The following is a 23,613-nucleotide window of genomic DNA, read 5'->3' as shown; positions in this document are numbered from 1 at the left end:
GGTACAATTACAACCTTTAAAAGGCATCTGGATGGGTATATGAACAGGAAGGGTTTGGAGGGATATGGGCCAAGTGCTGGCAAATGGGACTGGATTAGTTTAGGATATCTGGTCAGCATGGACAAGTTGGACCAAGGGGTCAGTTTCCATGCTGTACATTTTATAACTCTATGACTCTCATTTTGATAAGTAAGTAGGGAAGTGAAACCGATGAGTTTTTCCGACAATCAACAATGGATTCATAAAAAATCACACAACACCAGGTTACAGTCCAACAGGTTGACTTGGAGCACTTGCTTTCAGAGTGCTGCTCCTTAATTGGGTAGCTGTGCAGCAGGATCATAACAGACAGAATCTTTAGCAAAAGATCAGTGTCATGCAACTGAAAACGATATTAGAATCAAAATCCCGATAGTGTGGAAAGAGGCCCTTCGGCTGAAGAAGTCCACACCAGCCCCTCCGAAGAGTAATCCATCCCAACCACTAACCTATTATCCTACATTTACCCCTGAGAAATGTATCTAAGTCAGCCAAGGCTGGAATCAGACCTGGGTCGCTGGCTCTGTGAGGCAGCAGTGCAAACGACTGAGCCACTGTGCTACCCACAATATATTGAACATACCTAGACTGCTGATAAATCTTTCATCTTTTAGAATGGGTTGCAGGTTTCGATTCATTCATATGTAAATCCCAGAACTTCTTTTGAGTCACATTCTCAAGATAACTTAAGGTTTTATAAAAAAGCTTTATGACACTGTGATTTTTCGCGATAAATTCTGCATCTTATGATCCTGCTCCACAACCACCTGATGAAGGAGTAGCATTCCAAAAGCTAGTTTTTTTTAATTTCAAAAATATACTTTATTCATAAAATGATTTGATGGTCTGTACATTTGGTCATGCCATACATATGTCCACATTTACAAACACAGATTCGAATTTATCAATGTCCTACACAAGTCTGTGTATTTCTCAATCTTATGCATATATTTGGCTGAGGCATCAGCAGAGCCCAAAAAACGTCCGCATGGGCCCCCTGTTCTTCTTTAGGCAGGCCAATCTTACACGGTGGTCTTTCCCCACCGCGCCTTGGCGGCAGCTGCCCCAAGCTTCAGCGCGTCCCTCAACACGTAGTCTTGGACCTTGGAATGTGCCAGTCTGCAACACTCAGTCAGGGTCAACTCCTTCAGCATTCCAAAAGCTAGTGCTTCCAGATAAACCTGTTGGACTATAACCTGGTGTTGTGTGGTTTTTAACTTTGTCCACCCCAGTCCAACACAAGCAGCCCCTCTTCAGGGTCATTGTTAGACCCTTAATTCCGGGTTTGTTTTTTATTGAATTCAAATTATTACTACTTTAACTACATACTATAAAGACTGAGAACAACAACTCTAGGTCAATTATTAAGACATTGATGGATCCATGTTTTTCTGAATGCCCTTTGCAAATGATATCATCTGGAAGGTTGAAGGGTGTTCAGAATTCTCAAATTATGTCAGGAAAGATAGTTGTGTTTCTGAAACAATTATGTATCTCCTTCTGATGTTGTAATGAACTTTTTCCCTCATTTTATCTTTATCTCAGGTACAATTGTGATGAAACTGTAAAGTGTATATTTATATAGGAATTCTAGGTTGACCATCTGGGTTTGTGTGGCAGTTTGAAGTGAAAAGTTCACTTTTGAAAAAACATCATACTTATAATTCTAAGTCAGAGGAGGTTATCCAAAATTCCAAGGAATTACCCAGATGGTTTAAGGGGAGAATTTTCCAGATTATTTCAGTCTGGGCTGGGGAGCCATTGGAGAGAGGAGCATATATCAAGTTCCAAAGATTCAAGAAGGTGTTTCAATGGAATAATATGTGCTAAGCAGTGTTCCCAAGAAAAGGAGTTTGAAGTAATGAAATTTCCTTAGAATAAGAAGTCATTATTAGTCCCAGACCAGAAGGTTGAGGTTGCAGACAATGGAAAGGAAGTGAAGTTGAAAATTTTGAAGTTTAATGAAAAGGAATCAAAGCTGCAGCACTAGGAAACTGTCAGGAGCATAATAATAGAGATAATCATACTTATATACAGTTCCAGCAGATGAGATGAAATTTAAATCACTTCAAGCTCTTTAATATATTAAAAAGAAAAAAAAAATCTCTCGAACACACTTTCGATGTCTCTCTCTCTCTCTCTCTTACGCCCTCTCATATATACATACTCTCTCACACTGACTCTCTCAATTCTCTCTCACACACATTTCTCCTCTGACTCCTCCACTTTCTCTCATTCTCACTCTCTCAGAAATGAGCTGGGATGGGCTTTGCTTAGAAGTACAGTACTAGATGTCCTTAGAATGACTGCAGTTATGCCAGGGTATATTGAGTCAGACGCAGAGCTGTTGTTTCTGTTCAATTTATAAAGAGTGGGTGAAGCATTTCTACTCTGTATTTAAAAATCTTTGAATCTGTGTTATAAGGTTTTGCCTTGTTTATTTTTATTTCTGTTGTTAATAAACTTACATTTTGTTTTATTGTCAACAAATGCAACACTGGATGCTAATGTTTTAGAAAAAAGATGATTTTGATAATTTTCAAAAATGAATTATGGTCCATCCAGCCAGGTTCCTGTTGGGAATTTGATTTGGCAAGGTGATAGCATTAAATAGACATTCCCTCGGAACACTTGGGACCATTGATCATTACGCAGTGAATAATCTTCTGAGAGTTTTGAAGTCTTCCTGATGTTGCATTGAGTTACTTACTTGGCTTGTGAACATATTGACTTACCCCAACATATTGCAGATATTTAAGATTGAAGCCTAAGTTTCTTCTCAGGAGTGAGAGGTCTTATTTTTAATGACTTATGCTTGTTGCACTTATTATTGATCTCTAGATTTTAAGAATACTCTCTGTTTCTACCTGCACCATGCAGTTTGCTGACAGAAAGCTATAATTTTACTGTCTTCAACTGATGGATTTTCTCAGCTAATACATGAGCACTTGCTCCAGGGTCAAGATTGAAATGTATTAGAGAATCATTATCTTGTGTGATATCTGTACGATCCAGAAGAGTTATCTATTTTCCCAAGAAAGGTTGATTCACACCTTCCAAAGATATCAGTTTATCATTTAATGATACAAACAGAGACATTGCTGGAGAAATTCACCACATCTGGCAGCACCTGTGAAAAGGAAACAGAATTAACGTTTTGAGTCCAGTGACCCTTCTTCAGAATTGAATGCTTTGACTCCAGACCCACAGTGATGTGGCTTTCTCCCTGGCCAGTTAGAGAGGGGAATTGCTGGCCAAGTCAGTGATAACATCGAATCCCTACAGTGTGGAAACAGGCCATTTGGCCCATTGGGTTCACACAGACCCTCCAACGAGTATCACCCAGACCCAGTCCCCTATCCTATCCCTGTAACCCTACATTTCCCGCCGCTATTCCACCTAGCCTGCACATCCCTGGACACTAGGGGGCAGTTTAGCATGGCAAATCCACCTAACCTGCACATCTTTGGACTGTGGGAGGAAATCCAAGCAGACACAGAGAAACTCCACACAGACAATCGCCCGTAGGTGGAATCGAACCTGGGTCCCTGTCACTGTGAGGCAGCAGTGCTAACCACTCAGCCACTGTGCCATAAGAGGCAATGTTGTAAAACATTTCACTGTACTCCTGTACTTCAGTATGCGTGACAATCAAGGATATTCAATTGTACTCTATTCACAGAATCATAGAGTCATAGAGCTATTCAGCAGAGATCAGACCCTTCTGCCTAACTCGTCCATGCTGAGTAGATATTCTAACCTAATCTAGTCCCACTTGCCAGCACTTGGCCCATATCTCTCTCAACCCTTCCTATTCATATACCCATCCAGATGCCTTTTAAATCTTATAATTGTACCAGCCTCCATCACTTCCTCTGGCAGCTCAATCCATATATGCACCATCCTCAGCATTAAAATGTTGCCCCTTACATCCCTTTTAAATCTTTCTCCTCTCACCCTAAACCTATGCCCTCTAGATTTGGACACCCCAACCCCAGGGAAAAGACCTTGGCTATTCATCCTATCTATGCCCCTCATGATGTTATAAACTTCTATCAGGTCACCCTTCAGCCTCCGACAGTCCAGGAAAAATAGCTTCACTCTATTCAGCTTCTCCCTATTACTCAACACTCCAATCCTGGCAATATCCTTGTAAATCTTTCTGCACCTTTTCAAGTTTCACAACGTCCTTCTTATAGCAGGGAGACCAGACCTGAACACCGTATTCCAAACGTGGCCTAACCAATGTCCTGTACAGCCACAACATGATCTCCCAACTCCTGTACTCAATGTACTGACCAATAAAGGCATGCATACCAAACACCTTCTTCATTATCCTGTCTACCTGGGACTCCACTTTCAAGGAGCTATGAACCTGCACTCCAAGGTCTCTTTGTTCAGCAACACTCGCAAGGACCTTACCGTTAAGTATGTAAGTCCTGCCCTAATTTGCCATTGCAAAATGTATCATCTCACTCTTATCTAAATTAAACTCCATCTGCCACTCCATGGCCCACTGGCCCATCTGATTAAGATCCCCTTGTACTCTGAGGTAAGCTTCTTCACTATCCACCACATATCCAATTTTGGTGTCAGCTGCAAACTTACTCACAATACCTCCTATGCTCATATCCAAATCATTTATATAAATGATGAAAAGCAATGGACCTAGCACCAATCCTTCTGGCACATCACTGATCACAGGCCTCCACCACCAACCTGTCTTCAAGCCAGTTCTATATCCAAATGGCTAGTTCTCCCCGTATCCCATGAGATCTAACCTTGCTAACCAGTCTACCATGAGGAATCTTGTCGAATGCCCTATTGAAGTCCATATAGAGGACATCCACTGATCTGACTTCATCAATCTTTTTTGTTACTTCTTCAAAAATCTTAATCAAGTTCATGAGACATCATTTCCCACACACAGAGCCATGCTGACTATCCCTAATCAGTCCTTGCCTTTCCAAATACATGTAAATCCTGTCCCTCAGGACTCCCTACGACAACTTGCCCACCACCTACACCAGGCTCACTGGGCTGTAGATTCTTGGCTTTTACTGACCACCTTTCTTAAATACTGAGTCGGTTCCAATAGCCTGTCTCTGTATGAAGGCTGGGTGTTAAGTAAAACATTGATATTTTGAAGATGATTGTTTGAATGTACCCCTGATGGCCTGATTTATCCCTGCACAGTATGTACTGCCTTATTGCAAATAAAATAGCAAAGCCTCCGACTGCTCTTGTGTAATGCGTGGGAGATGTTGGATTATAGCATCTGTGCTTCTTGAAGTATTGCATTAATTTAAAAATATTGGAAAAGCAGGTATTTTTATCAACTTCTTTTACTAGTTTGACAGGAGTGAAGACCCTGGCAGGCCACACAAATGCTGTGCAATCATCTTAAGGATCAATAAGAGGCAATTGAATTGATAATCAGAGCCATAATGAATCCCAGTGCATCCTTCAACCTCTTTATTATGATTGCTAGTATAGAAGGCAGCATGAGGGTTGTTGGTAGTGGTAGTGCCCCTATCTCCCAGTCTGGAGGCATGGGTTCTATTCCCACCTACTTCAAGGTTGCCCAATAACAGGGTGATACGAAAGCATTAGGACAGCAAGGTGGCTCAGTGGTTAGCACTGCTACCTCACAGCACCCAATGTCCGAGGTTTAATTCCAGCCTCGGGTGACTGTGTGAAGTTTGCACATTCTCCCCGTGTCTACGTGGGTTTCCTCCCACAGTTCAAAGATGTGCGGGTGCTAAGTTGTCCATAGTGTTAGGTGCATTAGTCAGAGGGAAATGGGTCTGGATGGGTTACTCTTTGGAGGGTCGGTGTGGACTGATTGGGCTGAAGGGCCTGTTTCCACACTGTAGGGAATTGAATCTAATCTAATCCAGAAGGCAGCATATTAGAGGTCATTTGTGGTGCAGTGGTAGTGTCCCTACCTCAATGTTAGTGTGCCCTACTGGATCCATATCTGAATGGGTTAATTCAAAGTATCTGGAAGGTTTAGAGTGAATCTCTTTCAGTGCCATATTCCTAATCTAGGAGCTGTTAGGGATGGGCAGAGAGCCTGCTCATAAGGCTAAATGAACTAGCCAATATGGGTCCAAACAATGGTCCCTGGAGGGGTCCTAATGCCTGACTGTCTCCAGTGGCTACATTTGCACTTTGGTGTCCATTGAGAAGGAGCGAGTGGTGTGCACTGGCATGACAGAGGCCTGTAGCAGCTAATGGGCACTTCAGGAGCTTGGGAACACACCATCACCATCATCATCATTACTGTCTTCATCCTGGGTAATGTTATTTTGATTTTATACATTTCCATTAACTGTTTGTTGCTTCTGCTATAGTGTTCAAAAATGTGTTCTATTTTGTCATTTTCAGAGTAGAGAGCAGCACCTGGTATCATGTGATGCAATGGTAGTGCCCCTGCCTCTGATCTGGGATGCCTGGGTCCACATCCCACCTGCTCCACAGGTATGGCATGGCATCTCCGAACTGGTTGATGAGAAACAATCTGGAATGCAGCATTTGAGGTTTGTGGTGCAGTGGTAGTGTCCCTTTCTTTGACCCTTCTAGGTTCAATTCCCACCTCCCCAGATATAACATGTCTGGACAGCCTCATTCATAATGAATGCCTCAAGGAGAGACAATGGTGTCAGCAGGTGAGTAATCCAGACTCATGCTCTGGGGACCTTGGGATGACCCATAAGAAATTTAAATTCAATGAATAAATCTGGAATTAGCCTCTTATAATAGTAACCATGAAACCAATGTCAGCTGTTATAAAATCTGATTTCAGCATCTAATCTTTATCAGAATGAACATCTGCCTCCATGTGACTCAGAGCATGTGGTTAACTTTTAATTAGAAATTAATTTGAGGGACATTAGGAATGGGCAGCAAATTCTTGTGAAGTTATTCTTCTTGTGAAAGAATAAAAGGCCCACAGAGAGCAAATTCCTTCAAGTTCCCCTCCAAGTCACTCACCATCCTGAACTGGAAATATATCGTTGTTGCTTCACTGTGTCTGGGTCGTCACCCTGGAATTCACTCCCTAATGGCAACCTACAGCAGGTGGACTATAGCAGTTCAAGAAGTCAGCTCGCCACCACTTTCTCAAGGCAACTAGGTCGGCTGACCAGTCAGGAGAGGCCACATTCTTTGAACGAGTCAAGAAAGAACTATTCAATTGGTGCCTTGATGCTGGTTTAGGAAGGAACATTAGCTAGGACTCAAGGTGAGAACTCCCCTTTCCTCTTCAGAAAAAAGGCTCCACACTGTAGGGAACTGAATCTAATCTAATCCAGAAGGCAGCATATTAGAGGTCATTTGTGGTGCAGTGGTAGTGTCCCTACCTCAATGTTAGTGTGCCCTACTGGGTCCATGTCTGAATGGGTTAATTCAAAGTAGAAAAAAGGCTCACATCTTCAAATTAACCCAAGAGACCATACAGGGTTTGTCATCTTAGAATCCCTACAGAAAGCCGTTTGGCCCATCAAATGCGCACACTGACTCTCTGAAGAGCATTCCCATCCACACCGGTTCCAGGAGGGAGTGAGCACAAAAGTTGAGTTCAAGGGGTAGAATATAAATGGTTGCAGGGCCCTCTTGTGGTGCAGTGGTAGTGTCCCTACCCTTGGACCATGAGGTCAAAGTTCGGAGGTGTGTAATACCATCTCTGAATAGGCTGATTAGAAAAATAGGTTAATATAAATGGTTGCATTGAGGGTGGTTCTCAGTAGGTACGAAAGATTGGAGAGTTTAAGGTTTGGCAATCCCTCTAAACTACTCCACTTTCCTGCCTTGCTCTCCTCCTTATGTGGGTTCTCCACAAAACAGGCAGAATTGGTGAACAGGCAGAAAACAGAGGCCATGAAATAAAAGGCAAAAGTGACGACTGCAGATGCTGGAGATTAGAGTGGTGCTGGAAAAGCACAACAGGTCAGGCAGCATCCGAGGAGCAGGAAAATTGATGTCTCGGTCCATTCCTGATGAAGGCTTTTGCCCGAAACGTTGATTTTCCTGCTCCTTAGATGCTGCCTGACCTGCTGTGCTTTTCCAGCACCACTCTAGCCCAAACCATGAAATAATCGGTCATTTTCAGGTTATAGTTAGCAGGATGCTATAAGGATCAGTACTTGGGCCTCAACTTTTTACAAATTATATCAATGAGTAAGATGAGAGAGTAAGTTTGCTAATGCTGCAAAGTTAAGTAGCGGATGCAAGCTGTGAGGAGATAAAGAGATTAATAAAGAATTTATACAGATTACATTAGAGGACATGGCAAACGGACTACTATACAAATAAACACAAAGCTAATGGGATGTACTATCTCCCCCTCCAACTCTATTTTGATTTAATCCCTGCCCTCCCCCTCACTGTTTTGATCACACTTGGGTGTTTCCTTTCTTCCTGGTGGTAGAAATTGAGTAAAGGTTAGTACACCTTGTGTCTTTCACTGTGTCTCACACCTACACACACACACACACCATGGGTGCTGGGGAAAATATAAGCACTACGGCTGTTAGGCAGCAGTGTGGGGGTAAAAACAGAAGAAAAAATAAATAAATAGGAGGGTAAGAGGTTCTATTCACTCTGAGAACTTGCTCTGAGGGAGCTGGAATCAGTGTGGAGTGAAACAAAAACAGACATGTCCTATATCCTGTTCACTCTGAGAGCTGCCTCTGAGGGAGCTGGGGGAATAAAATAAACACAAAGCAATCTACTTTGGTAGGAAAACCAGCCAAACAGAATATTTATTAAATGATGAGAGACTGAGAATTATTGCTATTCTGAGAGACCATGTACAGAAATCACTAGAGGTTAACATCCAAGTGCAAGAGACATTTATAAAGACAGATAATATGCCAATCTTTATTACTTAGGGATTGGGCGGTGAGAGCACAGATGTTTTACTACAGTTGTATATAGCCTTGGCCACATCTGGAGTGTTAGGTAGAGATTTGGTCTCCTTCCTGTGGAGTAAAGGCTTAATTAAACCTTTTACATTAATAGTCAACACTGAGTATGTACATAAGGGGTTATGTCAGAACAGATTGACCTATAGCTGATTATATTGGGTCTACTACCATCCCCAGTGCACGGTGTTGTGCTTGATAAAACGTGTTCATGTTCACTCGCCTGAGGGCAGATCTGATTTAAAACACTTCCCTAAGGAAGGATGCCATGACTTGGAGTTGCCGGTGTTGGACTGGGGTGGACAAAGTTAAAAATCACACAACACCAGGATATAGTCCAACAGGTTTATTTGGAAGCACACTAGCTTTCAGAGTGCCGCTCCTAATGAAGGAGCAGCACTCTCAAAGCTAGTACTTCCAAATAAACAAGTTGGACTATAACCTGGTGTTGTGTGATTTTTAACTAAGGAAGGGTGTACTTGTATTAGAGGAGTGCACCAAAGATTGATGAGGGACGGCTTACCTATGAGGAGCAACTGAGTAACGAAGCCTGTTTGTCTAGAATTGGAAGGATGATCCCATTGAAACACATACATTATTCAAGGGCTTGGCAGGGTAACTGCTGGAAAAAGGGCCAGAATCACAACTTAGAATCAAGGATTGGTCATTTAGTGTTCCAGAAAGAAACCTCCATGGGTTATGTTTCATGAGAACTCTTTACCCCTGAGAGCTGTGGATTTGCAATCATTTCAGACAGAGATCAATAGATCTTTGGGTTGATCGAATAAATCAAGTAGATTTTGAGGAATATGGGGTTACAGCAGGAAAATGGAGTTTAGGCAAAAGATTTGCTGTGATCTTATAGAGTTATAGATTCATCCAGCACAGAAACAGAACCTTTGTTCCAAATAGTCTATGCTGAACATAATCCAATACTAAACTAGTCCCACCTGCCTGCTCCTGGCCCAGATTCCTCCAAACATTTCTTATTCATGTACTTCTCCAAGTGATTTTTAAACATTGTAACTGTGCCTGCATCCACCACTTCCTCAGGAAGTTCATTCCACACATGAACCACCCTCTGTGTAAAAACTTTACCCCTCACATCTTTTTTTAAAATCTCTCTCCTCTCACCTTAAAGACATGTTCACTAGTTTTGAAATCCCCCAGCCTAAGGAAAAATTAGGATTGTACCATTAACCCTATCTATATCCCTCATGACTTTGTAAACCTCTATAAGGTCACTTCTCAATCTCCTACGGTCCAATGAAAAACCTCCCAGCCCTTCTTTATAACTCAAACCTTCCCTTCCCTTGAACGCATCAGCAAACAGCCAAATAACCTATTGCAGCTGCTGTTTCTTTGAGACCTTTTCAAATCAACCTGTTCAGAGATTTTATTATACGCCCTTTGAGCAAGTGGAACTTGAGCCCTAGTCTCCCATTCTTATGTCCTTAGTGCTCTGAGGAAATTTTTGATGACCTCACCACAGGGGTAACTTTGTTTAATCGCCCTCCTGTGAAGTGCTGTCGAAATGTTTTGACTGTTAAAGGCGCTATACGAAAGCAGATTGCTATTGGATGGATTGTGAGCCGGCTGTGATGGAGCTGAAGACAGCAGGGTTTAAGCATGTGATTAGTTGCTTTATTTTCTCTCGCACCGAATCTCTCTCACTCTCTGTCACTCTATCGCACTCTTGCTGCTAAAGTAATGAAAGTTCAGGTCGGAGTCAGTGTGGATGCAGCGAGGTTAGACAGCACAAATGTGTCTCTCTTGAACTGGACTCCCCAACCCCACAAGTGTTCCTGCAGATGAGAGAGCTGGAGGGTTGAGTTCCAGTTGAGGGTCTGGACAGCTGCGCCTGTTCTGTGCTACACTCGCCGGGCAAGAGTCAAAACTTGGCGTGCATCAGTTGAGACGCAGCCTTTGTTGCTGCCCTGGTGCCCACCATGGTGTAACACGCCTGACCCAGCTTCTTCCCAACACAGCAGAGGAAAGAACATTTGAGAGTGAGTTAAATCGTGTTGGAAGTGGAAGAGGAATGTGTGCACTCCCTCTCAGCAGCTCACCACTTTGCAAGACAGCATGAAAGGTTTAGTCACGCCACGTTACCCTTACTTATCCTTTTCAGCTATCCCAGGGCCGTGATCAATGTTTCTCCTCTTCCATCGTCTCTCCTTGCTCATCGAGGCCACCTCTGTGCAGTTATTTTTTAAACCATTCTAAGCTAGTTCTTCCACCCCTGAGAATGACACAAGGGCAAAATGAGATGTGTTTCCTGCCATCTTTCGGAATGCTTTGCATCCCTTCAGTGTGGGAAACGCGTGAGGTCGGAAATGTGACTGCCAACCGCAACCCCCTAACCCCCCCCCCCCCCCCCCCCCGGCGCACAGCAAGATCCCACAAGTGCACGTTTGCTGGAAATGGGGAACAAATACAGAGAAAGCCGGGGAAACTCAGCAGGTCTGGCAGCATCTGTGGAGAGAGGAACAGAGTTAATGTTTCAGCTCCAAGGTTACTCCTTTTCAGAGCAACGTCGTAAATTATGTTTAGTGTGGTGCTTCAAGTCAGTTTAGAAGATAGGAGCGGGAGTAGGCCATTCGGCCCTTTGAGCCTGCTCCGTCATGCAACTGGATCATAACCAACTCATTCCCCAATTCCTACTTTCTCCCTGTAAACCCTAAGAGCTACACCTTACTCCTTTCTTGAAAGCATTCAATGCTTTGGTGGGGATTGCTTTCCATGGTGGACAATTCCACAGGCTTTCTGGGTGAAGGAAGCTCTTCTCACCTCAGTCCAAAATGGCCTAGCCCTGGTTAGACCATGCCCCCCTGGTTCTGGGTTAACAATCATCAGGAACATCCTGTGTTTCCATGCACTGTGTCACTGAGCTAGAATGGGGAAGGACCAAACTTCTAATTCTGGCTGCTGGGTTGAAGCTTAATGTTTTGGCCTGTCATCGTCAGGGACCTGGCAGGTGAGTGAAGAATAAATTGAACATTTACCTAAGACAGCCCAAATGTTACCTCCCCGCTTTGAGCTTCAGCCTGATCAAAGGCAGCATCACCAAGGGGTGGCAGGCACTGCTGTGGGGTGGGGGCGGGCAGGGGTAGTGTTCCTTTAGAGTGCAGGGACAATCAGAGGTAGTTATTATCAATATGGGGTGGAGGGATCCTCTATGAGCCAAGCTTCCAAAACCTAAAGGACACCCTTCCACCCTGCAAGCCTCCATAGTGTTCAATGGTTTGATTCTAATGTGTTTGATTGTGTGCATCTGTTATCGACTCTATGCACACTGTGTTTGATTGATTATGCCTGGGTGTGGACTCAGGGAAAAGGAGACAAGGCTGTAGAAAGTGCTGTAAGCACGAGTGTGGACATTTTGTGATGGCAGGGATGTTTTGAAGAACTGTAAATGACGTTTGTCTTCACACAGGGACAATCTCTGCACAGATCAGTCATATAACAGTTGTCATTTTGAAGCGACCTCCTCTTTGTCTTGTAACACTGAGGATGGATAGAAACATTTCTGATACTGGGACCAGGCCCCTGCCCTCTGTTCAGAGTCGAGAACTGCCTCAATGTGTTTGTCCTGCACTGATCTTTGTAACTAACTTACATCACTGGGTTTGGGAATTTGCAGGCTGCACCTAATCTGTGTCAACTGACTGCCAATTCCATGTCCCAGCTGACAACTTTCTTTGAGTTTAGAACCTAGCTTCCAATTCACATTTCTCACCCTCATGTTGAAAGTGTAATTCCATGATGTTTTGGTCACTCTTTGCAAAAAGATGCTTATTACGTTAATGCAGTGTCTTTACATATTACCAGGTCAAAAATACCCAAATGTCCCACTGTGAGACTCAATGAAACGTGCTCAAGAAAAACAAACAGGGAGATAATGGTTTGTACATCTTGGAAGTAAAGGAGGAAATATTTATTTTTTTTTAAAAAAGCACAAAATATTACACAGAGGCCAGGTTTTTAGTACTGTACAGCATGTTTAATACACCAGTGACATCTCTACTAATTGAATTTACATAAAAGTAAAAGGATATGTTTACCATTCTGTTTAATAGTTATTACTGGGGATACCCGTCGTGTTTCATACACAACTCAAAATATTTATGTCAATTGGCAATATTTAACAAGAAAAGAGACATATTCTTAAATACAATTTATTTTTCTTGAAAAAATATGCGTTAATCTAGGGTTATTTCTGGTGGTGTTTGTAGTAAAGCAGAAGTATTGAAGGCACCTTTGCAGATGCAAAACTCCCTCCTTCCACTGCCCTGGGCCCTCTTTGCCTTTGACTAGTGTTTAGCTTCAGAAAGTGAGAAACTGGAGTGGTTGGGACAGTGGAGGGGTGGCAGTGTGCGGTTGGGAATGGAGTGGGTGACAATGGTGTGGACAGGAAGTGGACATGGTAGGGAAGGGGCAGGAAGGGGGTCAAGGGAGAATCTTCTTCCTGCAATCTATAACCACCACAACCAGATGAAGGAATCCTTTCTCCTTAAAGCAAAACAGAAAGCCCATTCTTATCCAGAAATACTGGCTGAGGCAGAGGAGGTGCATGGTGGCTCTTTCTGAAGTTGTCAGGAAGGCACTTGCCCGAGAGACACAGATGGAGAGCTCAACATTCCTTATCGTTCTGCAAAGTCTCTTACAATTGAAGGGGAGAATGTGTTAGTTGGAATAGCCATATCGTTCAGAAAGCATTACAAGCAGAGAAAGAGAAACCCCAGCTTCAGGACCCATTTCAAGCCTGAAATGACTTAACAAGTAACATGGGTCAGTTAATGTCATGAGTTGTTAAAGCTTGCAGATTTGTGCGAGGGTTGGCTGAAGCCGGGGAAGACCCAGTAAGGCTGAGGGAAGAGGGAGGTAGAATTAAAACAATGTGGTGAGCATTGGCTGCAAAATGAGGAATGGCTTATGTGCTGACTCATGTCCCCCACCTTCTTGTGAGCATCGATTTTCATCATGAGCTGTGACTTGATACTTTCTGCAGTGTCATAGAGCTAGGGAGTCAGGCTTGCAAAACATTAATTCAAATTCTCAGCCTTGCTGCAGCTGAGACACAGTGACTCAGTGATTGGCTCTGCTGCCTCCCAGGACCCAGGTTCAATTCCACTCTCAGGTGACCATCTGTGTGGAATTTGCACATTCTCCCTGTGTCTGTGTGGGTTTCCTCTGGCTGCTCTGTTTTCCTCCCACAATCCAATGATGTGCAGGTTAGGTGGACTGGCCGTGCTAAATCGCCCTGTAGCCTGCAGGGCTATGCAGATAAGGTGGGTTAGCGATAGGAAATACATGGTTATTGCGGTGGGTTGCTCTTTGGAGGGTCGATGTGGATGGGCTAAATGGCCTGCTTCCACACTGTAGGGATTCTATGAAAGTTGAGACCCCAATGGATTTTCTCTGGCCAGCAAGTTCAGGAGAACAGAAATTCTCCATACCAATCATTGACGGTTTCTTGTGACAATTTAATTAAACACAAGAAGCACAGAGAGAAGGACAAGGACTGTTCATGGTAAATATTTTTGCCTTTCTTCTCTGCTGCACAAAGCTTTGTGTGCCAAGGAGTTTACATTTGTTCTTGGTATGTAGATGTTGCTGGCACGATTGGCATTAATCTCCTCTCCCTGGCTAGGGTGGTCGAAGGCAATTTTCTGAAACCACCGCAGACCGTGTGGTGAAGGTATTTTCCCTTGACATCAATTAGATTAGATTAGATTAGATTAGATTACTTACAGTGTGGAAACAGGCCCTTCGGCCCAACAAGTCCACACCGCCCCGCCGAAGCGTAACCCACCCATACCCCTACATCTACATCTACCCCTTACCTAACACTACGGGCAATTTAGCATGGCCAATTCACCTGACCTGCACATCTTTGGACTGTGGGAGCACCCGGAGGAAACCCACGCAGACACGGGGAGAATGTGCAAACTCCACACAGTCAGTCGCCTGAGGCGGGAATTGAACCCGGGTCTCTGGCGCTGTGAGGCAGCAGTGCTAACCACTGTGCCACCGTGCCACCCACAATTGTCTGCCTTCTATGTGGAGCCAGTCAGCCAGGCCTCTTAGGAGCCAGGCAGCTCATTTAACAAGCAGCGCCTTCCATCTGCAGGTTCCACACCCCACCACTGCTCATTGCCCTGCTCTGCAGCGCAGTCTGAAGGCTGCAGTGTGCTTCAAAAGGTTCATCTCTACTCCACAACTGAAGCTCACGACGCTCCTGAATAAACCCAGCAGCCTGAAAACTAACCAGCAGCTAACTCTCATTGAAATTTGGTGAACGGCCCGAGAATCAGTACAGGGGAACTTCGTACCCAAGAGCTGTACCTATGCCAAATTCTCCCAACGCCATTTTTAACTTCAAACATACCAGTTAATCTTTTTTCTTAATAGCTCTTCACTGACTCCCAATGCTTTCAGTGTTTGAGTCATGTTCAATAGCCCTGTAAAGCATTGTCACAGGTACAAATGGCGCAGGTCAATGAATCATGTCAAATGTGCCATCTAGCAGTGAATAAGGTAAATTCAACTTTACTAAATCGTTAACTTTCGCTGACCAGCTTTGTTTCTTCACAGCGTGTATACACTGTTCTGCAACACTGAGGGTTAAACTCAACAAGGTCTTTGAAGGGGGTGAATGGACAGCAGATGTTTCCACCTGGGGCAAATCCAAAACTGGGCATCATAAATATGGCAGAGTCATTGATAAACCCAGCGGGGAATTCAGGAGAGAACATTTGAATTGAATGCGAGACAGGGAGTGACTGACATTGGTCGTATAAATACATTTAAGGGATAGCTTAGCAGAGGAAGAAAGAACAGAACGAGATGGTCATGGTTTAGTTGAAGGACAATGGGAGGATACTCAGGTACAGAATAATCACCAGTATGGAACTGTAGGGCTGAATGGCCCATTACAGAGCAGCTATTCTCTGTCATTGGAGGGAGAATTTTCTAACTGTGGTGCTGCAAATGCCAGGAAGACCAGATCCCCCCTCACATTCCCCTCTCTCCGACCTTCCCTCACCCTCTCCACAATTGCTCACTCTAAATGGATTCTTAGCCTCCTGCCCTGTCATTTGTGCCACAGCATGGGAAGATTATCATACCTTAGCAGCCTTTGTAAATCATATGTGGCTTATGGAACAGTGTCCCAGCATGCTGCTCTCTGGTCAGGCATGTTAGATCTCAGATTGGCTTTGGATTCTACGTATGAGAAAAAGAGATGCCAACCAATGGGTATCAGTTCAACAGGCGCCAGGCAACATTGATATTAGTTAACCTTAAACATAACCACTAGATTATGGTTCACGCTTGGTATAAGATTATGTGTTTTGACTTGAAGCTTTGGGGGTAGCGTCCCTACCTTTGAACTAGGAGGTCTGGGTTCAAGTCTCACCTGCTCCAAAGGTGTTGGTTAACAGATTGATTCAGCAAAACTGGTGACTGAACTCAATTTGTGGTTAGGGAAAGTAAGGCCAGTGTGGTAAGTGGGACTGTTGGAGGGAAGGAACGGAGATGCAAGGGTTGGGCAGTAATTGAATGATGACCTGGAGATCACGTCTGCATCACTACCATCTCCTCTGGGGAAAGACATGCTGGCAATACCCACATCCCACGAAATGGATAATATTTTTTTTAAAAAAACTCCTTTGGATTTCTCTCCTCATGGGTCCGAATACAATTTGATCAGCTTTGCCCGGGGAATGTTTTGCTGCAAAACTGGCGACATGCAAACGCAAACTGGGAGCAGGACCTGCTGTCTAACGAGGCATTTTCTCGGCTGAAAGACAGGAGAGGGAGGCGAGAGGATAGCAGCCAACAAATCAGCCACATCCAACAGAGACCATTTCGTGGCAATCTATCTCCATCCATTGTGCTCGCTGCCTCCCCGGGGCTTAATTTCTGACAGCATTCAATGTCCTTTGCAGCTTTGAAAATACATCCAGGATTCAGAGATTACCACATCTGTCAAAATAATCTTCTTGGCACCTTTCACTGCTCAATGTTCCTGCAGCAATTCGGAGAGTGGGCTAAAGAGAAAACACTTTCGTCCGATTCACAGCAATAGTGAGCACCTAATGTTTCCCCTCCCGTTCCTTTTTTGTTCCAAAGATGTTTGATTTCGAGGTTGTCTTTGTGAAGTAGTTACGGGGAATTAAAAACCATAATTGTGGGTCTGGCTCATTGCTTGTTACAGCTGGCAGAGTGTAGCCTGCTTGATCATGTGTGGGAGTTCCTGACCTTCCAGTCCCCTCCTGTTTCACCAGGGGTGCTCGTCAATCAGTCCGCCAAGCCTTTTCAAGTGAGGCACTCAGGCATGGCTGTAACCGACGTGCTATCAGGCCAGATCATGTGCATGTGGGAGCACCAATGCAAAGACTTCACGTCGTATTAAGTGACGCTGAGTTAACCACGTCCAGGTCTGACCCTACGGCGTTCACAGCCGTCCAGCATTGTGAGATGCCAGGATCAGGGTTTCTGCTCAAAAAGACAGAAACTGCTGGAGAAACTCAGTGGCTCTGGCAGCATTTGTGGAGAGAGTAAGCAGAGTTAACCTCTCAAGTCCAGCAGCCCTTCTCCAGAACAGTCAGTTTCTCTCCACAGGTACCGCCAGACCTGCTGAGTTTCTCCCAGCTCTTTCTGTTTTGGTTTAGATTCCTGCGGTTTTATTTAAGAGTTTCTGCTCCTTACGGCAGGCTTGGATTTACAAGCAGAGGCCAGTGTCTTGGTGAGGAGGGGGAAGAGACAGAGGAGGTTTACCAACTCCACAAAGGGACTGGAGACTCTGTGACTATTTCTCCTGAAAGCAAAGAAGTGGAAACTCAACAAAGGTTCCAAATAGTCAGGTGCTTTTGAGGGAGGAACCTGCTTCAAAAGACAGATATGAAACAATTGGTTAAAGTGCTATAGGAGTTTTTAAAATTATTTATTCATTCAGATCCTGGGCTGGTTCTGGTTTATTGCCTGGGCCAGGGTGCCCTTGAGAAAATGGTGGTGAGCTGACTCCTTGAACCGCTGAAGTCAGTGTGGTGCAGGTAGACCGACATTGGCCTTAGGGGGAGGATTCAATGATATTGATTCAGTGATAGTGAAGGAATAATTGTATGTTTCCAAATCTGGGTGGTGAATGGCTTGTAATGGAACTTGCAATTGGTGGTGTTCCCATGTATCTGCTGCCCTTGTCCTTGTAGATGGAAGTGGTTGTGAGTTTGAAAGATGCTATCTCAGGATCTTTGGTTGAATTCCTGCAGTGCATCTTGCAGATAGTACACACTGCTGGTCCTTGAAAGGATGTTGGAGAGATGTTTGAGGATCTGGTGCCAATCAGATGAGCTGCTTTCTCCTGGATATTGTTAAGCTTCTTGAGTGTTAATTGGAGCTGCACTCATTCAGGCAAGTGGGGAGTATTCCATCACAACCCCTGACTTGTGCCTTGCAAATGGGCTCTGGGGAGGTACTTTTATCCAAAAGAGCAAAGAAAATTGTGGCTTTAGTGACGCCAAATGGACTGCACCAGTTTCAAGCCATGCTGTTTGGTATGAAAAACGCACCAACCACATTTCAAATCTAATCAATAATGTCATTTTGAGGTTACCCAATTGTTTTCGTCACACGGGGAATGAACATTTGGGGAATCTATTGGAATTGTTCAATTAACTTCGGGTGGTGGGCTTGGCGATAAACTTGGCCAAGAGTCAGTTCATAAAAGCCCAAGTCATGTTCCTGGGCCACGTTATCGGATTTGGACAGATGGCCCCGGGGATGTTAAAACAAAGATTACTGGGGAGTTTCCCACGCTGTACTACAATTCCAGGGATTGAGTGATTTTATCGGAAGTTTGTTCCAAATTTTAGCAGTGTGGTTGCCCCACTGACTGACTTACTGGAGAATTGCAGAAGATGTCAGTGGACAGAGGCATGTCAGAAGGCATTTGACAGCCTGAAAGCTGAGTTAACCACTGCCCCAGAGTTGACCACAACTAATCATGCAAAGCCATTCAAAGTGGCTATCGATGTGAGTGATGTGGGTGTTGGTGCTGTGCTCTTGCAAGAAGATGACAAGTAGATAGAAAGACCTATCAGATCTTTCTCCAGGAAACTAATCATCAACAGAAGTGTTCCACAATTGAGAAGAAGACCTCAATTGCAGCATTTCAACATTTATAATGCCAGAAATGAGTTTGAGACAATTATTCATAAAACCTTTGGAAAAATTGCAGGATAAAAATTCCAGAGTGTTCAGATGGAGGTTATTACTACAGCCATTCAATTTGAAAATTATACACTTGGCAGGATGAGAGAATGTAATTGCCGACGCATTGTTGCAACTTTGATGGAGGATGAGGCTTTAAGTGGCAGGGAAACAGCCTGAAATGGACTATAGTAGTGAATGTTTGCATGCTGAGAGTCAATGTAATGTATATGCATAGTGGTGTACTAATGGCATAAGACTAAAGGTTTTTAAAAATGAATTCATCTTTGAATATTGATGGGTTTTCTTTTAAATGGGAGGTGTAATAATATTTTTTATGAAGAAAGGTTGAGATAGAGGTGTAAGCTGTCTGCTTAAAGCCAATAAAGTAAACAGCTTGGGTTTTTAAAAAAAAACTGGAACAATAGAAGCAGCCTGAGTGGGTGGGGTCAAGCTCCCATGGAACCGGGATTTTTAGTTTTAGCTTTCAGTAGTTACTGGGGTCTTGAAGCTAAATATTATTCCCCTCTCTGTTACAACTAAAAGCTTGGGTTCTCTTCCTACTGCTAGAACTGCATGTGAGACAATCTATTTTACTAAATATGCCTTTGCCAAGGGTGCGTTTATGGGATGTTACTATATTGGAACAGTTAATTAGAAGTAGTTAATATATACTATTTTGATAAGCATTTTGATAGAGTTACAGTTAAGCCAATTCTTTTTCATTTTATTTTGTCTGTATTTTAACTGTCATGTAAATTTAAAGTGTGTTTTGCTTAAAGGGTCTAGTTTGACCAATCAACTTACATCTGGAATGCAACGTGTTACACTTATCTTTAAAATAAGAAAAAGTTAGTCTCTGATATCTTCTTAATATATTTTGAGGGGGTTGGTCTGGTTCATAACATTACATTGTCTCTTATTAGGAATGGTCATTGCCTGGCACTTGTGATTCACGAATGTTACATGCTACTCTTCAGCACTAGCCTGGATATTGTCCAGATCTTGCTGTATTTGGTGATATGTTGCTATATATTGCACTGCCTGAAATATGGTGGAAGCAGGTTTGACAGTAACTTTCATAAAGGGAATTTGGATAAATACTTCCAAAGGACAATGTTCAGCACTGAAGGAAGCAGGGGAATGGGACTAACAGGCATGGTGGGTCTCCATCAGTGCTGTATTATGCCACGTTTCTTCTCTGTAAGGAACACACCTCACAAAGTTAACATGGGCAGTATAGGCCTTGGGAAACCTTTTCTTATGTCTCCCCCTTGCAGTTTTCTGAACCCCTCTTTCTCAAGTAAGTAAACTGTGCTGCTGATTAGTTCCACCAGTATTGCTAAACTTTGAGTACCTCAGGCAAAATGATATTCTTCATGTGTGGCACTGACATTCCAATCAATTGTGAAAGCCAGCACTGTCTCATCCTCAGTCAGCACTGACATTGTACACACTCTTAGCCGGGACACTAATTTGGAGGTGGAAACCAGGCCTTGCTTTGCACACCCTTGCCAAGACAGTGTTCAGATTCAGTGTGGTTGCCTGATCACTGTGTCTAACTAGTTCAGCACAAACCAGGGATTCAAGCCTTTCAGGTAAGTCTGGGTACAGTGGTAAACCTGCCCAATGCACTAGCTGTGGTGGAATTCAACTTGAATTGATTGGAACTACGGTGAACTTCTTACTGCCTAGCTGGCTGTTCAGGCACTGGCCAGAGGCTAGGGGATAGAAGGCCACAGTTTTCCAAGGAATAGCTCCTTCAACACTGCCCTGGAGATTGTGGACTATCATGATTCCTGAATTACTGAGGCTAAGGCAGAGCATCAACGTTGTACCCACCTTTGATTGGCACATAAGACACATCAACATGGGGCTGTCAGGTTAATTTTGCAGCTAAGAGGTCAAAGGCCTCATGCGCGGTGACTCCACCCCAAAGACCTCAGCCTAGAGTGAATGGCACCAAAGCCCCATTCACTATGGACCTCAATGCAGTATGCTTGCTGTCTCACATATCATTGGCCTCAGGATGATACAGAAGGATGATTCATACACTGCAGGCCATGGCAGAGTTAGAGTATTGGTCTGGGATGTTTTCGAGTCTTGCTAAGTAGTGTAGCCCAAAAGCAATTCTAAGAAAAAAATGTTTGCATTTGGCTAAATCAGACTTAAATACTTCCTTAAGCATTCATTTGTTAAGTCAACATGCCAGCTTTTCAGCCTTCATTGATGGATGGAAGAGAAAATCTCCCCTACGAACATTTCTAGTGATTGAGGAGCATCTACAGATCTACCTTGTACGAGCTCGGACCCTCTTTCTACTTTCACAAAACCCTTTCAAAGTGGATGAAACAATGCAAATCCACATTGCTGCAAATTTCTATTCCTTCATTGTTCTGAAGCTGAAATCATTCCACTTTATCTGTGCACACAACTCATTACAACCTTAAAAACAATATACGTCTATAATATAGTGCTACATTTACTAAACAGGCCATTGGCTTGCTGCATTAACATAGTGTAGACAATAGCTCTTGTATCCCCATCTGGGGGAAAGGGGAATGGATTAAAGTTGGCAAAGTTCACGTGCTAGATACTGGAGAAAAGTTGTAACTCTTGCCCTGCTGCCCAATGAAGGGTATGCTGGAGATCTCAAAACAAGGAAGAAAGTCTGTCATTTCCTTTATGTGCTGCGTTGTTACTCTTCCTTCCTCCTTGAGAGTTGAAAGAAGCAGGAATTAGTGGCCCACTTCAGGCCTGAGTTTCAGGGCCTACTGGGGGTCCTGTTGAACCTTTCTTTTGGAATAAGAAAGCTTTATCTTGCTGGTATTCAATTCAGTTCTGAAGATTGCTTTCTTCCCCTGCATTAAACATGTCTGGAGAAATTGGGTTTATTTGGACGTTCAGGGGACTGTTGACGTGGAGAGAGGAGCGATTGCTCAAGAGGTGCTGGTGAGAAAAAGGCCTGAATGAATTTACCATGCTCATTTTAGTCACATTGGATGTGACGAGTCTACTCTTCGAAAGGACTAACTTTCTTTTTTCAAAGTAAAACTTTAAACATTATACATATATCTATAAAAGCTTAAAGAAAATTATTGCACAATATAGGCCCAGATATTTTTGCTGTGGCTATCTAGTTTCTGTTACCATGTATATGTGCTCAGGTGACCATCAGTGCAGAGTCACTGACTGCATTTAATACTGTCCTTATTTTTTGTTGTTGTCATAATATGTTTTTACTGATGTCCAAAGTGGTGGGAATCAAATGCTCAGGACAGTTACGTTACTCCTCTATGCTCACAGTCCAACGATTTTCCAATGCGCAGTTGGGTTGCCATCAAGTTGGTTAAACTGGAAGCTCTGGGAAAAGACGAGAGCAGGAGATATGGATTGGCACTCCAGGCAAGGACATTTGTTAGTGAGCTCCCACCAACGTTTGCATGACTGGAGAGAATCGATAACTTGATGCCTTTGGACAGGAGAGTGGGGACCAATGTAAAACTGGAAAGAAGTCAGGGTGACAGTAATGGCAAAGCATCGTGGCTTTCCTTCTGAGTCCCAGAGGTCTGCGAACCCACAAAACGTTCTTGCTTCCGTGTCCTTTGAATGCTGCCAGTGTCAGGAGTGTCCAGCTTTCGGAAGGGTAGGCCCCAGTGGCTGGTGACAGACGCACAACATGCACAGGCACTTGGGAAACTGGGCCCCGTTTTCGCCCTCACTCTCTTACAGTGAAGAGGTGGAGTCAGAGCAAGAGAGAGAAAGAGAGAGAGAGAGAGAAAGAGAGAGAGAGAGAGAGAGAGAGATTCAGGGGTCCTGTCCTGTTTCTGGGTGGGGAGAGAGCAAAAAAAACTAAAAGGTCCTGTGTTCCACTTTTATCTTCCCTCCGTCTCGGGGCCACTGAGGAGTTGCAGCTTGAGGGAAGTGGGGAGGTGGGTGGAGGGAGGTGTAATGGGATCCTCCACGCCATTTCCGATAACCGTGCACACTCACGCCTAACATCCAGCGTTTAGATCCCCCCAAGGTGCACTCGATGGGTTGCAGCCAGTCCCTTCAGTAATTGAGCTTAGTCACTGCCCGCTCCCGGCTGCTGTCTGCCAGCTGGTTGACCACCCGCTTGCGGTTCCGCTTCAGTTTTGACAGGTCCTTGTCGAAGACCTCGCCAGACCGCAGAGCCGAGACCAGATCATCAAACTCGCCGACCTCCTCCGAGACACTGCCGGCACGGGCCTTCTTCAATCGACGCTCCTTCTCCCGCTGCTCCTTCAACTGCAGGGGCAGGGGGCAAAAACACAGCAACACCAGGTTACACTGCCGCTGAGGATTTTGGCAAATCACAAACACAGGCAAAGAGTATCACACAAAGAAGGGCAAGGTGACTGGAACCCAATCGAGGGGTTCAGATGGTCTATATGTCCGGTTTCCTCCCACA

The 23,613-nt window shown here is 44.0% G+C and overlaps 1 protein-coding gene across 4 annotated transcripts in view; it reads right to left on the bottom strand.

Annotated features, from left to right (window-relative positions):
- Positions 1-12,886: 12,886 nt before the first annotated feature.
- daam2 (dishevelled associated activator of morphogenesis 2) overlaps positions 12,887-23,613 on the bottom strand; it is a 339,423-nt gene continuing 328,696 nt past the window's right edge. For all 4 annotated transcript variants that reach the window (XM_072551064.1, XM_072551092.1, XM_072551081.1 and 1 more), the window contains one exon: positions 12,887-23,450. In XM_072551064.1, the coding sequence (XP_072407165.1) occupies positions 23,235-23,450 (216 nt within the window). In that variant the 3' untranslated portion in view covers positions 12,887-23,234. The remainder of the gene's footprint in view (positions 23,451-23,613) is intronic.

Source organism: Chiloscyllium punctatum, chromosome 3, assembly GCF_047496795.1.
Source record: "Chiloscyllium punctatum isolate Juve2018m chromosome 3, sChiPun1.3, whole genome shotgun sequence".
Lineage (NCBI taxonomy): Eukaryota > Metazoa > Chordata > Chondrichthyes > Orectolobiformes > Hemiscylliidae > Chiloscyllium > Chiloscyllium punctatum.
This window is presented reverse-complemented; position numbering and strand designations above follow the sequence as displayed.